Source organism: Hypanus sabinus, chromosome 21, assembly GCF_030144855.1.
Source record: "Hypanus sabinus isolate sHypSab1 chromosome 21, sHypSab1.hap1, whole genome shotgun sequence".
NCBI lineage: Eukaryota > Metazoa > Chordata > Chondrichthyes > Myliobatiformes > Dasyatidae > Hypanus > Hypanus sabinus.
In genome coordinates, this window is record NC_082726.1 from 10592081 (window position 1) to 10612954 (window position 20874).

The 20874-nt window shown below is 41.9% G+C and overlaps 1 protein-coding gene across 3 annotated transcripts in view; it reads left to right on the forward strand.

Moving 5' to 3' along the window:
- vps13c (vacuolar protein sorting 13 homolog C) overlaps positions 1-20874 on the forward strand; it is a 386360-nt gene that overhangs the window by 315513 nt on the left and 49973 nt on the right. For all 3 annotated transcript variants that reach the window (XM_059945986.1, XM_059945984.1, XM_059945985.1), the window contains 5 exons: positions 6629-6710; positions 11986-12099; positions 12193-12268; positions 12427-12594; positions 18247-18288. In XM_059945986.1, coding sequence (XP_059801969.1) covers positions 6629-6710; positions 11986-12099; positions 12193-12268; positions 12427-12594; positions 18247-18288 — 482 coding nt within the window. The remainder of the gene's footprint in view (positions 1-6628; positions 6711-11985; positions 12100-12192; positions 12269-12426; positions 12595-18246; positions 18289-20874) is intronic.

Below are 20874 nucleotides of genomic sequence, written 5' to 3' on the forward strand. Positions count from 1 at the left end.
GCAGCCATTCCATGCACTCATGACTCTATGCGTTTAAAAAAAACTTATCCCTGACATCTCTGTACCTACTTCCAAGCACCTTAAAACTATGCCCTCTCGTGCTAGCCATTTCAGCCCTGGAAAAGGCTCTGACTTTCCACACGATCAATGCCTCTCATTAACTTGTACACCTCTATCAGGTCACCTCTCATCCTCCAAAGCTCCAGGAGAAAAGGCCTAGTTCACTCAACCAATTCTCATAAGGCATGTTCCCTACTCCAGGCAACATCCTTGTAAATTTCCTTTGCACTCTTTCCATGGTTTCCATGTCCTTCCTGTAGTGAGAAGACCAGAATTGAGCACAGCACTTCAAGTGGGATCTGACCAGGGTCCTATATAGCTGCAACATTACTTCTTGGCTCTTAAACTCAATCCCACGATTGATGAAGAAAATGCACCGTATGCCCTATTAACCACAGAGTCAACCTGCATAGCAGCTTTGAGTGTCCTGTGGACTCGGACCCAAGATCTTTCTGATCCTTCACACTGCCAAGAGTCTTAACATTAATGCTATATTCTGCCATCATATTTGACCTACCAAAATGAACCACCTCACACTTATTGGGGTTGAACTCCATCTGTCACTTCTCAGCCTAGTTTTGCATCTGATCAATTACCATTGTAACCTCTGAGAGCCCTCCATATTATCCACAACACCCCCAACCTCTGTGTCATCGGCAAATTTACTAACCCAACCCTCCACTTCCTTATCCAGATCATTTATAAAAATCACAGAGTAGGGGTCCCAGGACAGATCACTGAAGTCACTGGTCACCAGCCTCCATGCAGAATATAACCCATCTACAACCACTCTTTCCCTTCTGCGGGCAAGTCAGTTCTGGATCCACAAAGCAATGTCCCCTTGAATTCCATGTGTCCTTACTTTCTCAATCAGCCTTGCATGGGGTACCTTATCAAATGCCTTGTTGAAATTCATATACACTACATCTACGACTCTACCTTCATCAATGCCACATCCTCAAAAAATTCAGACTGGCTCATAAGGCACAACCTGCCTTTGACAAAGCTATGCTGACTATTCCTAATCACATTATGCCTCTCCAGATGTTCACAAAATCCTGCCTGTCAGGAACTTCTTCATCAACTTACCCATCACAGATATAAGACTCACTGGCCTATAATTTCCAGGACTATCCCTATTCCCTTTCTTGAATAAGGGAACAACATCTGCAACCCTCCAATCCTCTGTATCCTCTCCCACCCTCATTGATGATGCAGAGATCATTGCCAGAGGCTCAGCAATCTCCTCCCTCACTTCCCACAGTAGCCTGGGGTACATCTCATTCGGTCCCAGTGACCTATCCAACTTGATGCTTTCCAAAACCTCCAGCACATCCTTTTCCTTAATATCTACGTGCTCAAGCTTTTCAGTCCACTGCAAGTCATCCCTCCAGTCACCAAGATCCTTTTCTCTAGTGAATATTGAAGCAAAGTATTCAATAAGTACCTCTGCTATTTTCTCTGGTTTCATACACACTTTTCCACTGTCACACTTGATTGGTCCTATTCTCTCATGTCTTATCCTCTTGCACTTCACATACTTGTAGAATGCTGTGGGGTTTTCCTTAATCCTGTCTGCCAAGGCCTTCTCATTGCCCTTTCTGGCTCTCCTAATTTCTTTCTTAAGCTCCTTCCTGTTAGCTTTATAATCTAATGGATTCCTATCATCACCTAGTTTTTTGAACCTTCCGTAACCTTTTCTTCTTGACTAGATTTACAACAGCCGTTGTACACCACGGATCTTCTACCCTACCATCCTTTCCATGTCTCATTGGACTGTAGCTACTCAAAACCACATGCAAGTATCCCCTGAACATTTGCCACATTTCTTCCATACATTTCCCTGAGAACATCTGTTTTCAATTTATGCTTCCCAGTTCCTACATGAGAGCCTCATATTTCCCCTTACTCCATTTAAACGTTTTCCTAACTTGTCTGTTCCTATCCCTCTCCAATGCTATGGTAAAGGAGATGGAATTGTGATCACTATCTCCAAAATACTCTCCCACTGAGAGACCTGACACCTGACTAGGTTCATTTCCCAATACCAGATCAAGTACAACCTCTCCTCTTGTAGGCTTATCTACATATTGTGTCAAGAAACCTTCCTGAACACACCTAACAAATTCTGTCCCATCTAATCCCCTCACTCTAGGGAGATGCCAATCAATATTTGGGAAATTAAAATCTCCCACCACAACAACACTTATTATTACTCCTTTCCAGAATCTGTCTCCCTATCTGCTCCTTGATGTCTCTGTTACTATTGGGTGGTCAAAAAAATACCCAGTAGAGTTATTGACCCCTTCCTATTCCTAACTTCCGCCCACAGTGACTCAGTAGACAACCTATCCATGACTGCCTCCTTTTCTACAGCCGTGACATTTTCTCTGATCAACAGTGCAATGCTCCCACCTCTTTTGCCTCCATCCCTATCCTTTCTGAAACAGTTAAAGCCTGGCACTTGAAGTAGCCATTCCTACCCCTGCACCATCCAAGTCTCTGTAATGGCCACAACATCATTGCTCCAAGTGCTGATCCACGCTCTAAGCTCATCCGCTTTATTCATGATACTCCTTGCATTAAAGTAGATACATCTCAAACCATCGGTCTGAGCATGTCCCTTCTCTATCACCTGCCTATCCTCCCTTTCAGTGTGAAGTGTCTCCAAGCTTTCTCTATTTGTGAGCCAACCTCCCTTTCCTCTGTCACTTCAGTTCGGTTCCCACACCCCAGCAATTCTAGTTTTAACGCTCCCCAATAGCCTTAGCAAACCTTCCCACCAGGATATTGGTCCCCCTCGAATTCAAGCGCAACCTGTCCTTTTTGTACAGGTCACACCTACCCCAGAGGAGGTCCCAATGATCCAGAAATCTGAATCCCTTCCCCCTGCTCCAATCCCTCAGCCATGCATTCATCCTCCACCTCATTCACGTGGCACAGGCAGTCATCCTGAGATTATTACCTTTGAGGTCCTGCTTCTCAACTTCTTTCCTAACCCCCTGTAATCTGTTTTCAGGACCTCCTCCCTTTTCCTACCTATGTCGTTGGTACCAATATGTACCACAACCTGTGGCTGTTCTCCTTCCCACTTCATGCTATCATGGATGCGATCAGAAATATCCCAAACCCTGGCATCTGGGAGGTAAACTACCATTCACGCTTCTTTCCCGTATCCACAGAATCCCCTATCTGACACCCTAACTATAGAGTCCCCTTTCGCTGTCATCATCCTTTTCCTTTCTGTACCCTTCTGAGCCACAGAGCCAGACTCCGTGCCAGAGGCGCAACCACTGTTGCTTCCCCCAGGTAGGCCGTTTCCCCCCTCCCTCCCCCCCGCCCCGTCATTGCTCAAGCAGGAATACTTATTGTTAAGGGGGACAGCCACTGGGGCACACTCTAGTACCTGCTTCTTGCCCTTCCCTCTCCTGACTGTTACCCACTTCTCTGTCTCCTGTGCTCCTGGGGTGACCACCTGCCTATTGTTCCTCCCTGTCACCTCCTCACTCTCCCTGACCAGACAAAGTTCATCAAGCTGCAGCTCCAGTTCCCTAACACGGTCCCTAAGGAGCTGCAGTTCGACACACCTGGTGCAGATGTGGTCGTCCGGGAGGCCAGGAGTCTCTAGGACCTCCCACATATAACACTGAGCACAGAAAACTGGACTCTCACACATAATCTCTGCCTTTATTTTAAACAAATAACCTACCTTGCCTTGACCCTTTATCGCCAATGCTTCTGTCTCCCACTACTCTGTCACCTGCGCCTCTGGTGCCCGCTTTGTAAATCTGTCTTCGTTTTAAACTCTTCCCACTGTTCTCACTGGCCAACCTCCACGTGGTTGCGCAGTCATGACCCATTCAAACTGCTGAAGAAATAACCACCACCTTTTCAACTCTGCCTGCAACCTTCCAGTAAATCATTTTGCAATCTTTCCCCTAAATTATGTCCTTCAAATAATAGGGTGTCCAAGCGTGGCTTCACCAAAGTTTTGTTCAACTGCAACCTAATGTCCCAACACCTACAGTTATTGACTTGATTGATAAAGACTAGAGTGCCAAACACTTCATTTTCCATCCTGTTTACTTGTAATGCCACTTTTGAGGAGCAGCGTACCTGCACTCCTAGGTACCACTGTTTAACAACCCTCCTCGGGGCCCTTCTGTTCACTGTGAAGGTTCTATCCTCATTTGTCTTCCTGAAATGCAACACGGTGCATTTATCTAGACTGAATGCCATTTGCCATTTCTTGACTCACTTCCCCAGCTCATCAAGATCTCCTTGTAAACTCATCAACTGGGTGACCCTTGCAACTTAGCAACCCAGTCTCACCCTGTCATATATTTCCTCTGTTCTGTCTATCCATACCTCTCTGCATTTTGAAATTAAGTTGTTTCCTGTCCTTCCCATTTCATTCAAAGGGGCTTTCAGTTTGAAGTGTTAACTGTTTCTCTTTCTGTTGATACCATTCCACCTGCTAGGTGTTTACAGTAAGTTTTACTTTTACTCCAGTTTTTCTGAACGCAGTTATTTGTTTTATTTTCATGAAAATAGGAAGCAAGACCAGTAAAGTGGACTGTTCATATTTGAAGGAACCAATCACATGGATAAGATTTTGGGGTTGTGTTCAGAAGGCAGTGTAGAATAGGTAACCAGTTTTGTATGGAATGGTGGGGAATTTAAGACCAGTATAACTCCATTGATCTGGAATATTTGAGACTTTAGAGCTGGATTTTCTTGACTATCAGATGTTATTTTATTAACATTCCTATACAAACTTAATTCACTTTTTCAAGTCACAAGAGAGTGCAGGAAACAAAACCAGATAAGCCGGATAGAGTTATCAAATTATAACTGATGTTTCGATGACAAACTCACTGTCTTCATCAGGGATGACAAAACATCGGTAGTAATCGATACTTGTACCTGGCTGGTAGCCCGAGAAGATTTTACTTGTCCTGTACTCCAGGAAAGCACTAGATCCTTTTTCAAAACCAGATAAGTTTCAAGGGAGGGCTGAACAGAACCCAGTAAGCTCAAGGGAATGCAGGATTTGGGGCCCCACCAAGTGGTTGGGGAGAATGGGATCTGGAGACTCGGGTGAGTAGAAGAGAGTGTGGTCCAGGTGATCAGAAAATGTAAAGATCAGAGAGTGAACCAGATGCCAGAGTATTAAAATTTACAAATAGTCAAGTAGCGTATTGTTGGAATTTTACTAGTACAATGGCTAGAGAGGCAACTTCCAAGTATTATATAAAGCTATAGTGATATAGCAAGGAAGCAATTCTTACAGCCCAGCTCATTCTTGCCAACCAAGATATCCATCTAAATTAGTCCCATTTGCCAGTATTTGGCCCATATCCCTCTAACCCTTTCCTATCATGTACCTGTATGAATGTCTCTTAAATGTTACTATTGTACCTGCCTCGGTCACTTGTTCCATGTATACACCAAACTCTATGTGGAGAAACTGCCCGACAAGTCTGTCACTTTCACCTTAAACTTTTATTTGTTAAAAAGAAATCCATCAGCTCCTAATATTTATTATTGGTGATTGAAGAAGATATGTTGGGAAGCAAAGATGGCAGTGTACAATGCTTGTTCACCAATACACTGCTTTACAGCAGTGAGACCTGGACAACACATGCTAAGCAGGAGAGAAGGCTCAACACCTTCCATTTAAGGTGCCTTCATCACATCTGGGGCATTTTCTGGGGAGGTAGAGTACCCAGTGCTGAGGTTCTCTCTTATGTCAGTCTCCCAGTATGTACAGCCTGCTCAGGAAGTGTAGGCTGAGCTGACTGGGCCATGTCTGCCCCATGCAGGATGGCCGAATTCCAAAATTCATCCTCTTTAGTGAGCTGGCTTCAGGCAAGGGAAGCGCTGTCCACATGCAACTGCACTGCAAGTCTCTCTGCAGGCAGGCCATGAAGGTGCTGGACATCAACATGGAGTCTTGGGAAAAACTTGCAGTCAACTGCACCAATGGAGAAGCTCCCTGAAACAGCACCGTATCTCAGGCAATGAAAAATCCCTGAAAGCAGCAGAAGACAAGCAGGCCCATAGAAAGGAATTCTGCTTCTCCAGCAGAGCTGAGACCACTTTTATTTGTGACCTTTAAGTTAGAGACTGCCACTCTCTCATTGATTTCATCAGCCACAGATGGTGCTGCACCAACAACGTAGATAGCTAAGATGCAATGTCCATGGTCAGCCTCGACCAATGGAGGGCTGTGTGTTGGGAGGGAGAAAGAGAAGGTGGTGAGGGCTATCTCTCCCTTCAGGATGACCTTGGACTAGCATACAGATGGGAATGAGGCAGCTGGGCTTCAAGTCTTCTGGCTGATGTGGGAATTATACCTCCTCTTGCACTTCAGCAGGATTAGTTGCTAAAGTTTTAATTTCTTTGATATTTTGTTGGTGTAACTCAGGTTAAACAATATGGAGAGCATTTGTGTTGGATAGTGTGTCTGTCGATTGAAAAAACCGGTTGTTTTATAAATATTTGTGATCAAGTATTTACGTCTGTCATTTTTGAAGAAATACTTAATAAGTGTCTTGGATTACAGGCTTGCATTCTTTGAAATTAAATGCCAGTTCTACAAGAGGAATGAGTTGATGGTTGCTGCAGGTAGACATTATGGTGAACAAGTAAGTGCTTTCTCTTTCCAATTGTACCAGCAGTTTTCTGCTGTCAGAACGATCACTTTGCCTCGGTACAAATGTCCACAGATGCTGACATTCCTGATGGTTTCCTTGTTCGTTGTTCTTGTTTAGTACAAGAATTTTGGAATTCGGCCATCCTGCATGGGGCAGGAAGTGGCTATTGTTCCTCTCCTACCTTTACAGTAACCATTGGACTCCCCTATTCCATCCACATGATGGCAGGTAGCAACGTGACTTAACTAACTGGGGTTGTTAGCAGATAGCAAGCAATGCTGATCAACTTGACCATAGAAACATGCAATAAATGTGATCTAAATCCTCATTTTATACTTTGATTACCTTAATCAATTTCCTTAACTTCACCACAGTTAGCTTTCTGCACCATCGAAACTACTTTTGTGAAACTTATTTGTCTCTGCATTCTTGAACGTATGATCTGATGAATTTTCAGAACTCCCAAACCTTAAGCCCCTGCATAAGAGGATGGCAGAAGAATCTTGAAGTTCAATGAAGCTACACAAGGAAGAAAGTGGGATCAGTGTAGATGGGTGTTTGATAACCAGTGCAGACGTGGTGATCCTAAAGGCCTGTATCCATTCCTTTAACATGATGATACATCGCAATTTAAAAATACATTCAATTGTTTAATAAAGCTCACTAAACATCTCTGAAGACTTAACCTGGTCCCAACATATCGAAGCAGCTAGAAAGAAGGCAGGATAGTGACTATTCTTCATTAGGAACGTGAAGAGATTTGGTTCATCAACAAAAACACTCAAAAACTTGTACACCTTGCACCATGGAGAGCATTCTGACAGGCTGCATCACCGTCTGGTGTAGGGGGACTACTGCACAGGATTGAAAGAAGCTGCAGCGGATCGTAAATTTAGTTGGCTCCATCTTGGGTACTAGCCTACAATGTACTCAGGACATCTTCAAGGAGTGGTGTCTCAAAAAGGTAGCATCCATTATTAAGGATCCTCAGACCCAGGGCATACCCTTTTCTCATTGTTACCATCAGGTAGGAGGTAGTGAAGCCAGAAGGCACACACTCAGTCATTCAGGAACAGCTTCTTCCTCTCTGGCATCCGATTCCTGAATGTACATTGAACCCGTAAACACTACCGCACTTTTTAAATGTATATTATTTATGTTTTTGCATGATTTTGATCTGTTCAATATACGCATACTGTAATTGGTTTACTTTATTTTTCTTCTGTATTATGTATTGCATTGAACTGCTGCTGCTAAGTTAAATTTAACATCAGACGCCGGTGATAATAAACCTGATTCTGATTCTTCTGATATACAGTAGTGCTAGAAACTTTGTGGACCCTTTAGAATTGTTTCTAGTTCTACATAAATATGGCCTAAAATGTGATCAGATCTTCATGTGTCCTAAAACTAGATGAGAAGTCAATTAAATAAATAACACAAATAAAACATACTTGTTCATTCATTTATTGAGAAAAATGATCCAATATTACATGTATTTGTTGGGAAAAGTATGTGAACCTTTGTTTTCAGCAACAGATGTGACCAAACTTTTCCAGTAACTGTTGATCAGTCCTGCACATCAACTTGGAGGAACTTTAGGCCATTTCCCTTTACAAAACTGTTTCAACTCTGGGATGTTGATGGGCTTCCTGGCATGAACTGCTCGCTTCAGGTCTTTCCACAACCACAACATTTCTATAGGATTAAGATCAGGACTTTGACTCAGCCATTTCAAAACGTGAAGTTTCTTCGCTGTAAACATGAATTGAATTGACTTTATTACTTATATCCTTCTTATACATGAGGAGTAAAAACCTTTATGTTATGTTTCCGTCTAGATGTGCAATTTATAGTAATTTATAATAAGTAATATGTACAACAGGACAGTCAGTATAACATAGAAATACAGAGGTAGACTGACTTGTGCATTTGGGGTTGTTGTCTGGCTGCATGACCCACTTTCTCTTGAGCTTCAGTTCAGGGATGGATACCTTCACATTTTCCTGTATAATTTGGTACAATTCAGAATTCATAGTTCCATCAATGATGGCAAGCTGTCTTGGTCTCGAGGCAGCAAAGCAGCCCAAACTATGACACTGCCACCAGCATGTTTCACAGATGGGATGAGGTTCTTATGCTGGAATGCAGAGTTTGCTTTTCACCAATCATGATACTTTTCACTTAAGCCAGGAAGTTCTATTTTGGACTCATCTATCCACGAACATTCTTCCAAAAGCCTTCTGACGTATCCACGTGGTCTTTAGCAAACTTCAGACAGGCAGCAGTGCTCTTCTTGGAGAGTAGTGGCATTCTCCTCGTAATCCTGCCATGCACACCATTGTTCAGTGTTTGCCTGATGATAGACTCATGATCATTCACCAATGCAAGAGAGACCCCTTAGATGTTACCCTGGGGTTCTTTGGAATATTACACACCTTGCTCTTGGGGCGACTTGTTGGTCGACTGCTCCTGGGGAGAGTAGCAATGATGTTGAATTTCCTCCATTTGTATACAAACTGCCTGACTGTGGATTGGTGGAGCCCAAACTCTTTAGAAAGGGTTTTGTATTCTTTTCCAGCTTAGTGAGCATCAACAGCTTTTTCTCAGAGGTCCTCAGAAATCTCCTTTGATCAAGGCATGGAACACTTCCAAAAACCTGTGTGGTGAAGATCAGACTTTGATAGTGAAGATCCAGTTTTATATTCTTAATAGGACCTTAATAAGAATATTACAGTAAATTCCGGACTATAAGCCGCTACTTTTTTCCCCACGCTTTGAACACTGCAGCAACACTGCGGCCTATACTACGGTGCGGCTAATGCATGTTTTTTTTTCATGCCGCCAAAAACATTTTGCCTCGTAACAGTAGACTGTTATGAATCCCGTAACTGGAGAACTTACCAGCAAAGATAGAGAGGTCCGTTGAAGTCTGATGTCACTATTTTCAAACGTTTTATTTATAAAGGGACACAAAAGTAGGGTTAATGCATACATTCAGATAGTGCACATCGTCAACACTCAATCTAAAGCGCGGGTATTGTAATAATCATCATTAAGAAGTGAGCTCTGCTGGTGTCTAGGGGTTAATAGATTGTCCGTTGGAAATATAAAAGTCACTCAGAAAGTCTGCAGGCCTCAGCCCTTTGAAAATCGCTGGGTTTCACGTGGGGCGACCGAGAGAGAGAGATTGGGGAGAAGAGAAAGAACTTGCCGAGTCTTGATGAATTTTCCGTGAAATCGGGGGAGCGTTGGTTTCCTCTCCCCAATGTTAGTTAAAAGCGGTTTTCTGTGATTCCAGCCACAGATTCCAATCCCGGAATCTAACGCACGTGGCTTCCTTCAGAATGGCTTCCCGCTGCTGCGGGATCACTCTCTCATGTCTTCCTGGTGCGTCTGAGGGGGCTGTCCCCCTGAGACTCTCCTTTATACTTCCTCACGGAGTCGCAGGAGTCAGTCAGGTTTGGATGATGCAATCTCTCTCTCAACCAGCCCACCTTGCCCGAGGGCTTTTCACGTGGTCTCCATGAGACAATAGTCGCTGTCGTCCCGGGTGGGACGTGCAATTTAGCACGTTTCTCTCTCTCTCTCAGACTGGGTCTACTGACCCCCGCCCCGACGGGTGCTCTTGCGATTCTCACAAAGGAGGGGGCTGGGATCATAGCAAGACCAATAAAATTGATGAGTAGTTCACAGAGGTCCAATGAAATTGTATGATAAATCAAGCGCACTTTCACAATTAAATTATTGTAAATCAGTCATTTGTATTCACCCTCATCAACATGGAAAACACTCGAAAAGCATATGTTGCAGCTTTTAAGATAAAGGCGATCAATAACTTTTCCTGGTAGGCTGCAGTATATATATATTTTTTACCAGTCATTAGGAGATATTGGAATGTTGTTCGTGCACTGTTCAGTAAAAAATATACGCGACGTAATTTGTGTGTTACCGATACGTATGTATATTTAAAAGTAGCTGTGTTACAGGCACTGTTCGAAAAAAAGCATTTGCAATATGTATTTGTTTATGTTACCATACGGATTTAATTAAAAGTTAAAAAATCCTCAGGTGTAATATCTTTCTGTGTAAATATCTCATATTGCAACGTGGGACACCTGCGGCTTAAAATCCGGTGCGGCCTGTACAAGTACAAAATTGATTTTCTTTCTAAAATTAGAGCGTGCGGCTTTTAATCAGGTGTGCTCTGTAGACCGGAATCTACGGTATATTATTAATAATAGGGCAGGGCCTTACAGACAGACTCTCTCTCTCTCTCTCTCTCTCCCTCTCCCTCTCCCTCTCCCTCTCCCTCTCCCGATTGTCATCCCAATGATTGAAACACCTGACTCTAATTGCCCCTTTCAATGAACATATAATCCTAAAGGTTCATGTACCTTTTCCAACAAATATATGTAATATTGCATCATTTTTCTCAATAAATAAACAAACAAGTATGATGGTTTTTTTCCTGTTATTTAACTGGATTTTCTTAACTAGTTTTAGGACATGTGAGAAGATCTGATTACATTTTAGGTCATATTTATGCAGAAACAGAAAATTCTAAAGGGTTCAGAAACTTTCTAACACCATTGTAAGAACTTTAATATGTGCATTACAGTAAGATTTAAACTGAGCAAGAGAATACATTTCAGAATTGACGAAAGACCAGTCAGTTTAAAAAAAGAAGCAAAAAGTTGTGCTAGATCTTAGCGGTTTTGTCTAAATGGCGACAGAGTCATCTCATGATCCCTGCCAGATCTCATGAACATAAAACATTCACACAGCCAAAGATGCTGTATTCAGATAGAATGGTAGAATGTAGAGGTCCTGCCTCTTGTTGGGTTGATGTAGAAGCTCCTTTGAACGTTCATGTTCTGACCAGTGTTGGTGAACAATTTACCCAGTATCTGCCAGAAATGCTCAGCATTAATGCCTCTCCACAAGCAGTATCTGTCAAGAGAGAAAGTTAACATTTTAGGCTGGTGAACTTTCACCAGAACTACTTGTCTTTGAGAAGGCCACCAACTACTGTCTGACCAGCATTATGTTATGATACGGACACAGGCTCTTCAGCCCACTGAGTACCTACTGACCATGATCCGCTTATTTATATTCATCTACTTTTACTTTCCCCAGATCCTACCACATACACTCACCTCCTGTTGCTGTTTTCTGAAATGTGCAAAACAGTCTTGCTATTAGAACGTACGTGATCCAGCATGGTTAAAAATCACTAACAAAGTTTTCTCATGGTTTCTCCCAGTTTCTAAAACAAATGTACGTGCTTGTTTTGGGATTGGATGTTCTTGGAAACCCATTTGGCCTTATTAGAGGACTTTCAGAAGGTGTAGAAGCATTTTTTTATGAGCCCTTCCAGGTAAGACAGTGAGAAAAGAATTGAAAATGTTGTCTATGATTTTGAAAAGTTTGTCCATGTTTTAATGCTCATGATACATTGTAAATGTTGCAGGGTGCAGTTCAGGGACCAGAAGAATTTGCTGAGGGTCTTGTTATAGGAGTGAAGAGTTTGCTTGGGCACACATTGGGTAGGTGGCAGAATTCTGTTGAATATACCTTCAGCCGAGCTGATATTTGAAATCTGTGTCTCTCAGATAGTTTCATAATCACACTATCGTATACGAGATTTGAATCTAACTTCTGCCACGACACTGATGCAGAATACATGTTATTTCATTCTGTGCAGGCGGTGCAGCTGGTGTGGTATCGCGAATCACAGGCTCAGTTGGAAAAGGTTTGGCTGCTATCACAATGGATAAAGAGTATCAGCAGAAACGTAGGGAAGAAATGAACCGTCAACCCAAGGACTTTGGGGAAAGTTTGGCCAAAGGAGGAAAAGGCTTTTTACGGGCAAGTAGAATTCCTGTTTTTAAAAGAGGACAGTTTTATGCAACACTAATTGTAAAAGTTAAGGGCAACAGCAAAGATGATCTAGGTCTTTGGTCCAGTTGTGTCATTGGATGAAATCATGAATCCTTATGCCATCTTCTACCCGTGTCCCTAGTCCCTCTGGTTGATAGCTTCAAAGTCAACTCCAGTTTAAAGTCAACAATTGACACAGCATCAATTGCTGTCTTGAAGTAAGATTTTAAATTTGTACCATTTTAAGACTGTGTCTTCCTCTCTATGACTGCCCCATCAGGCCCCAGTATATTAACAATATTAATCATATCAAGACTTTTCAATTTGTTTTCTTTTCTGATATATCTACAAAACTGCACAGGTATTGATGGTTGGCCATAACCTAGTTCAAGTTAAATTGTCATTCAGCCATGCACATGTATACAGCTAAACAAAACAGTGTTCCTCTAGCACCAAGGTGCAAAACACAGTCCATACAACCTCGCAATAGTGCATATAGTCATAAAATAATATTAGCACATATAAAGTACTATTAGCATAGCAGTTCGTGAGATGCTATTACAGCTCAAGGCATCAGAGTTTGGTGTTCAATTTTAATGTCACTTTCTTCCTGAGAGAGTGGGGGTTTCTTCCAGGTGCTCCAGTTTTCTCTCATTTTTCAAAGACGTATTGGTTAGTAGGTTGATTGGTCATTGTAAATTGTCCTGTAATTAGACTAAGGTTAAAGATGTGTGTTGCTGGGTGGTACAGCTTGTTGGTCCAGAAGAGCCTGTTCTGCGCTGTATCTCTGTAAAAGCACCTGGTTTGATGGTGCATGGGATGTTGTCCTCTAGCAATGTTGGTGGGTAGCTATAACAGGCAAAGCTGTGGCATGAGGGCCTGGTCCTGGGACATGGCATCAGTGCACCTGTTCTCTCCCACACTGCCTACGGTGTCTTCTCCCCTGGGTGGCTGTAACAAGCGACGTCACAGCATGAGGGCCTGGTCCACATAACAACTGAGGCCATGCAGCTGCCCTGACATTGGTCTTGCCAATGAGCTAGATTTGCAGTACTTAGTGTTACCAATGTCCATCAGTGTCTCGCGATCACAAGAATGCTTAAGACAAACATTTGCACCTTTTGTTGGATACAGAGAGGCTACTGCTGCGACCTAACTCACCACCATTCTACTGCATGAACTAAGCTTAGAAGTCCTTGTTACTGAGTGGAAAATGCTTTTGTTGCTTGACCCAACTTTAAATCAGCATGTTGTCATGTGTGACATCTCAGCATCAGAAATCTGTGACTATTCTAAGCTGGCAAGGTTTTGTGATTGACACAAGCAACTAGCCAAATTGTACTAGGCTGTATTAATTTGGGTTTTTTTCTGTCTTGGACTTTGTTGCAGCTTTCATTGTAGGTTATAGCAGTCACTGGCAGCTGGATGAAATTTTCTAGTCGTCTTGGTTATCGTTTCCACTAGACCAGCAATTTTACATGGGAGGTCAAATGTCAAGTTTTGCCTGCTTTGATCCCATTCACAAAGGCATAAGAAAATACGAGTAGACTATTAGACCCTTCAAACCTATTCTGTCATTCAGTATGATCATGACTGATCTCTCCCAGGTCCTGTCCTCTCTTTTGTACCAATTGCTAATACCCCTCAATTGCCTGATCAATTTATCTACATCCTTTTTAAATCCCTTCAGTGACCCAGCCTCCATAACTCTCCAGAAGAGGGAATTCCAGAGGTTCACTACTCTCTGTAAGATAAACTCGAGATTCTGCAGTTGCTGGAAATCTTGAGCAACACACACACAAAATGTTTGAGGAACCCAGTAAGTCAGACAGCATCTATGGAGGGGAATAAACAGTTAATGTTTTGGACCACGACCCTTCCTCTACAAGATAAATGTCCTATTTATTTTAATTTTAAATGACTGGTTCATACCTTTTAACTATGTCCCCTCATACAGTGACTCTGCTAGTAGTAGAAAAATTTTAACACTTATTACATCCTTATGACCTAGTACGTATCCACACGATCACCCTCATTTTAGACCATAAGACATTGGTGCAAAATTAGGCTTTTCAGCCCATTGAGTCTGCTCCGCCATTTCATCATGGTTGATCCATTTTCCTCTCAACCCCATTCTCCTGCCTTTTCCCTGAAGCCTTTCACACCCTAATTTAATAATCTATCAACCTCCGCCTTAAGTACACTTAATGACCTGGCCTCCACAACCGCTTGTGGCAATGAAATCCACAGATTCGCAACCCTTTGGCTAAAGGAATTCTTCCTCATCTCCGTTCTAAATGAGCATTCCTCTATTCTGAGGTTGTACACTCTGGTTATAGTCTCCCCCGCTCCCAGAAACATCCTCTCCACATCCATTCTATCTGGGCCATCCAACATTTGATAGGTTGCAATGAAATCCCCCCCCCCCCCCCCATTCTTCAAAACTCTAGTTACAGGCTCAGAGCCATTTAATACTCCTCATATGATAATCCTTTCGATTCCAGAATGATTTTTGTGAACCTGTTTTTAAACCTTCTCCAATGTTAGCCCATCTTCTCTTAAATAGGGTGTCCAAAACTGCTCATAATGCTCACAGTATTGAACTCAAAAGAATACTCTGTCCATTTGTCACAGGACCAACCCTGTTATCCCCAGGAATTAGCCAGTGAAAGTCTTGTGGATTACTTACAATGTCAAGTATGATCTTTTTAAAGTAAGGATCTCACCAACTCCCTGTAGTCTTCTTCCCCATTTGTAAACTCCAACCACACCCCTACAATAAAGATAATAAACATTTACTGTCTTAATTGATTGCTGAACATGCTTACTAACTTGCTTATGACTGATACCAGAACACCTCAGTCCCTCTGTAATTGTAGTCATCGAATAATGCCACATAGGAACTGACCCTTTAGCCCACCTCATCCATGCTGGCCAAGAGGCCTTTCCAGGCGTATTTGTCTGCATTTAGTCTATATATCTCTAAACCTTTTCTCTCCGTGTATCTGTCCAAATGAATGTTTACCTCCTCAGGCAGCTTGTTCCATATCCCACTATCTTTTATGTGAAGAAGTTGCCCCTCAGGTATCTTTGCAATCTTTCTCTCACTTTAAAATTGTTACATCTAGAACATAGAACAGTATTTCTCTCCATTTAGATGTCCTCACTTAAGTCCTCATTCTGAAGTTCATGATCTCACATTTTCCCACATTAAGCTCCATTTGTCCAGCTTTCACATGCTCTACATCCTGCTATGGTGTGTCATGGACATAGACATTGAAGACTAGAGCACAGGAACAGGCCCTTCAGCCCACAATATTGTGCCGAACCAGCTTAAAAAGTAAATTTTAAAAAACCCCAAAAACTAATACCTCCTACCTAAGTAATGTCCATATCCCTCCATCTTCCTCATATTCATGTGCTTATCTAAATGTCTCTTAAAATTCTCTAATGTGTTCTGGGTGTAATCAAAAGTCTCATCTATAGTGTCTTCAGCTTCCCAGATGATCCTGAGTACATCCAGCTCCAGTTACAATTCCTTGATTTGGTCAGTCAGGAGCTGAAGTTGGGTGCACTTCCCACATATGCATTCATCAGGGAAACCACCAGGTATCTTGAATTCCCAAATAGTGACAGGAGGAGCATTCCATCCTGACTACTCTGTACAAAAAAAAATACAGACCTTTACAGTCAACGGGAAAAAGAACTTGCATTTTCTCATCTTGCTGAAGCCTGTTAAACCAAAGCCTTCCCACTCTAACATTGTCACATTTCGACAATGGCTGCTCTGCTTGACCTTACCTTCCTTTTATTTGCTGCATCTGAAGCGACACTTACCGTGCCTACGCAGCTGCGAAAGACTGGCCTATCTACAGCTAGCTATCCCGCGCCCCCCCTTCCCCCTACTCCACGCCCCCCCACCGCCTCTCCCTCCCCCACCCCAGATATACTACTTATGATTTCCAGCTTGTGGAGAGATGTAAATGAAATTGGGAGATCACTGGTGCTTCAGATGACTTTGCATCAGTATCTTACTAAGGTAGAAATTAGCTGATATGGGAGATGACTTATTTTATTAGTTGACTGCATTTCTTTGTTCTTTATTGTTGTTATGTGTTCCAAGATACTGAATCAGTACCAACAGTATAATTTGGTCTGAAGTTACTAGTTTTGTGTTGCCTTAAGTGATCTTGCCTCCTTCTTCAGGAATGGAAGGCACCTTAGCACCCTTTTTCTTCATGGGAAAGCACTGACTTGCATGTCATTTGAAGTTCAAAGAATAGTCAAAATGTGTTTTGTATGCAACATGTCAAGGAGGAGGTTTTGTTTTTGTAACTCAGTAAAACAGCAGCCTGCATCTTTAACTTTGGCAGGGAGCTTCTTAGAGGACAGTTCTTTTAGTTTTGGTATCTGAACTTAATTAGAATACAAAATATTCAGAACTATTTCAGATGTTTGGTATAACTTCATTGCTTCCCATTTCCACTCCCTTCAGTGGTATAGCTAATAATGTTTTACAGGGCAAAGAACAGCTCATGAAGATCATTGGGCAGGACAACTGTACTAATCGATATTCATTTTGAAGTTATTAAAGTTTTTTTTTGTCATGGAGTCGTAGTCATAGAATCATTCGGCATAAAAACGGGTCACTCAGCCCAAGTTATCCATGTTGACTAGTAAGGGACTTCCCATCTCCTTGCACTTCATGCTAGGAGGTAGAAGGCCTATGTCTGAAACATTCATCTAAGCATTTCTTAAATGCTGTGTCTGAACTTAAACCACTCTCTCAGGCAGTGCATTCCAGGTATTCACCACTCTGGGTGGAGATGGTCCTCCTGATATCCACTCCAAGTCTCTTCCCCCTTACCCAAAATATGTCCTCAATTTTAACTGCATTTTATGAAGTTGAAGCACAACCTCCCTACTTCTGTATCCCATTAATCCCATGCCAGAATCCCATATGCCTTCCAACCCATGCTGTCTATCTGCATTTTTACCTTCGATGATCTCTGGGCTTTTGCTTCACGGTCCTACTGTTGCTCAAAGCTCTTCAAGACAGCCTAAGCCTTTTACTCTATCAACAGTTTTGCCAGTCTTTGTGTTGTCTGCAAACTTATTGATTATCCTCCCTATATTCACATTTACAAATATGAACAGCTTGGATCTCAACACTGGTCCCTATGGGACACCACTAATTACAGATACCCAATTACAAAGCAGCCCTCTACCATCACATCTTTCTCTAATGCCAAGCTAATTTTGGATCCAGTTTGTTAACTTTCCCTGGATTTCATAGGCCCTAAGCTTTTAAACCAGTCTTCCAATGCAGGACCTAATCAAAGTCTGTCACATCACATCGACTTACCTCATCAATACACTGTTATTGCTTCAAAGAATTTAGCTTGACAGGTTCTTCCCTTGACAAAGCAATGTTGATTGACCTTGCCTTTCCGACCCAACATTAATTCTGTCAATCAGAAAATTTTCATTATCTTCCCTTGTTTTGAGACCTTATTTTTTCATTACTCAATGAAACTTATCATATGTATATTTTGAGCCGCTTTCCATGATGGCTTATCATGTCATTTGATATATTGCATCATGTAAAAAAAAATTATTTCTAAATGTTTGTTTTTTCAGGGAGTAGTGGGAGGATTTACAGGAATAGTCACAAAGCCAGTGGAAGGTACGTGTCCAAATGTGAATTGTGGTAGATAATTGAAGAGTATTGTTGATATAAATTCTGATGAAGGGTCTCAGCCCATAATGTTGACTGTTAGCTCTTTTCCAGCATTTTCACTCCTGCATGTTTTTGTGTGTTGTTCTGGATCTTTAAATGCAAATTTTCTTTTGTTTGTGATATTGATATAAATTGATCCTTTGTGTTAATGAATTCCTTAATTCTGCTACACAACTTGAGTTTATTGCCATATACATAAGTACATGTGTGCTTAGATGTAGTAGCATCATTGGCACATACAATCATATAAGACCATACCACATAGGAGCAAAATTATGCTTCGCCAATCTATCACGGCTGGTTTATTATCCCTCTCAACCTCTTTCTCCTGATTGCTCTCCTTAACCTTTGACACCTTCCTAATCAAGAAATTATCAACCTCCACTTTAAATATATCCAATGACTTGGCATCCACAGTTGTCTGTGGCAGTGAATTTCACAGATTTACCACTCTGGCTAAAGTAATTTGTCTCATCTTTCTTCTAAAGGGGTATCACTATATTCTGAGGTTGTGCCCTCTAGTCCTAGTCACCCTCACTATAGGAAACATCCTCTCCACATCCACTTAATATTCAATATTTGGTAGGTTTTAGTGAGGTACCCCCCTTTCTTATAAACTCAAAGTGAGTACAGGCTCAGAGTTATCAAAAGCTCCTCATGCATTAATTTTTTCATTCCTATCATCATTCTCATGAACCTCCTCTGGACCCTGTCCCATGCCAGCGCATCCTCTCCGATGAGGGTTTCAAAACTGCTCACAATATTCTAAGTGTGGTCTGACCTATTTTTGTATCTGCAAACTTAGCCATAAAGTTAATGATTTTGTCATCCAAATCATTGATATATAACGTGAAAAGAAGTGGTCCCAACATTGACCCCCCCCCCACCCCGCCCTGAGGAACTTAAGTAGTCACCAGCCAACCGGAAAAGGCTCCCTTCATTCCCACTGTTTGCCTCCTGTTAGTCACTGAGTCTTCTATCCATGCGACTATCTTTCCTGTAGTATCATTGGCTCTTGTTAAGAAGCATTGACAAAATGTTAGAGTTCTTCTGAAAATCCAAGTAAACAACATCCACTGATGTCCCTTTGATGCTTTTGCCTGTTATTTCCTCAAAGAATTCCAAAAGATTTGTCAGGCAAGATTTTCCCTTTAGGAAATCATGCTGATTTTGGCCTATTTTATAATGTACGCTGAAGCCTCATCCTTATAATAATGGACCCAACATCTTCCCACCCACTGAAGTCAGACTAACTGGCCTGTAACTGCAATGTAGTCCACCTGGCTCAGGTGACTTGTCTACCTTTAGACCTTTCAGCTGCCCAAGTACCTTCTCCTTAGCAATAGAGACCATCACTCGCTCCTGCCCCCTGACACTTTCAAATTTCTGGCATGCTGTTAGTGCCTTCCACAGTGAAGAATACACAAAATGCATACTATGTTTGTCCATCATTTCTTTGTCCCACATTTTCCAGCGGTCTGATTTCCAATCTTCCCTCTCTTTCACTATTTACTTATCAGAAAAAAAGCTTTTGGTATCCTCTTTTATATCATTGGCTAGTTTACCTTGATATTTCATCTTTTCTCTCCTTATTTTGTTTTAGTTGCCTTCTGTTGGTTGTTAAAAACTTCCCAGTCCTCTGCCTTCCCACTAATCTTTGCTATATTATATGCCCTTTCTTTTGCTTTTATGCTGTCTTTGACTTCCCTTGTCAGATCATATCCTCCCATTACAATACTACTACTTTCGGATTTACCCTCTGAATTGCTCGCAGAGACTCCAGTCGTCATCCCTGTTAGTATCCTCTGCCAATCAACTTTGGCCAACTGCTGTAATGCCCTTTACTCCACTACAAATTAATATGTCTGATATTAGCTTCTCCCTCTCAACTTACAGTGTGAATTCTGTCATATTCACTGCATCCTCAGGGTTCATAGAAACATAGAAAACATACAGCACAGTACAGGCCCTTCGGCCCACGAAGCTGTGCCAAACATGTCCCTGCCTGAGAACTACCTAGACTTTATGCATAACCCTCTATTTTTCTAAGCTCTATGTAGCCATCCAGGAGTCTCTTAAAAGACTCTGTCATTCCCAGCTCCACCACTGCCACCGACAGCCCATTCATACTACATACTATATGTAGGCCAAATACAGGCAAATGAAACTACCTTGGGAAAACACCTTTTTTATGTTGTGTAACTCTGTGACACTCTATTATCATGGCCTTTCAAGTGAAAAAAATGACTTGTCAGGCTTTCCATCTGATAATCAATCATCTAGCATATTGGCTCCAATTCTGCGTTCTTTCATAATATTTAATAACCTATTGTCTGCCATTTTATTTGTTTCCCCGATATTATTGCTAGTTACAACGTCAACAAAACAGACCAATTTGTTAGCTGGTTTTTCTTCCATGGAGGACCTGGCCTTTAGTCAAGTCAAGTCGCTTTTTATAGTCATTTCGATCATAAACTGCTGGTACAATACACAGTAAAAATGAAACAACATTCCTCCAGGACTATGGTGCTA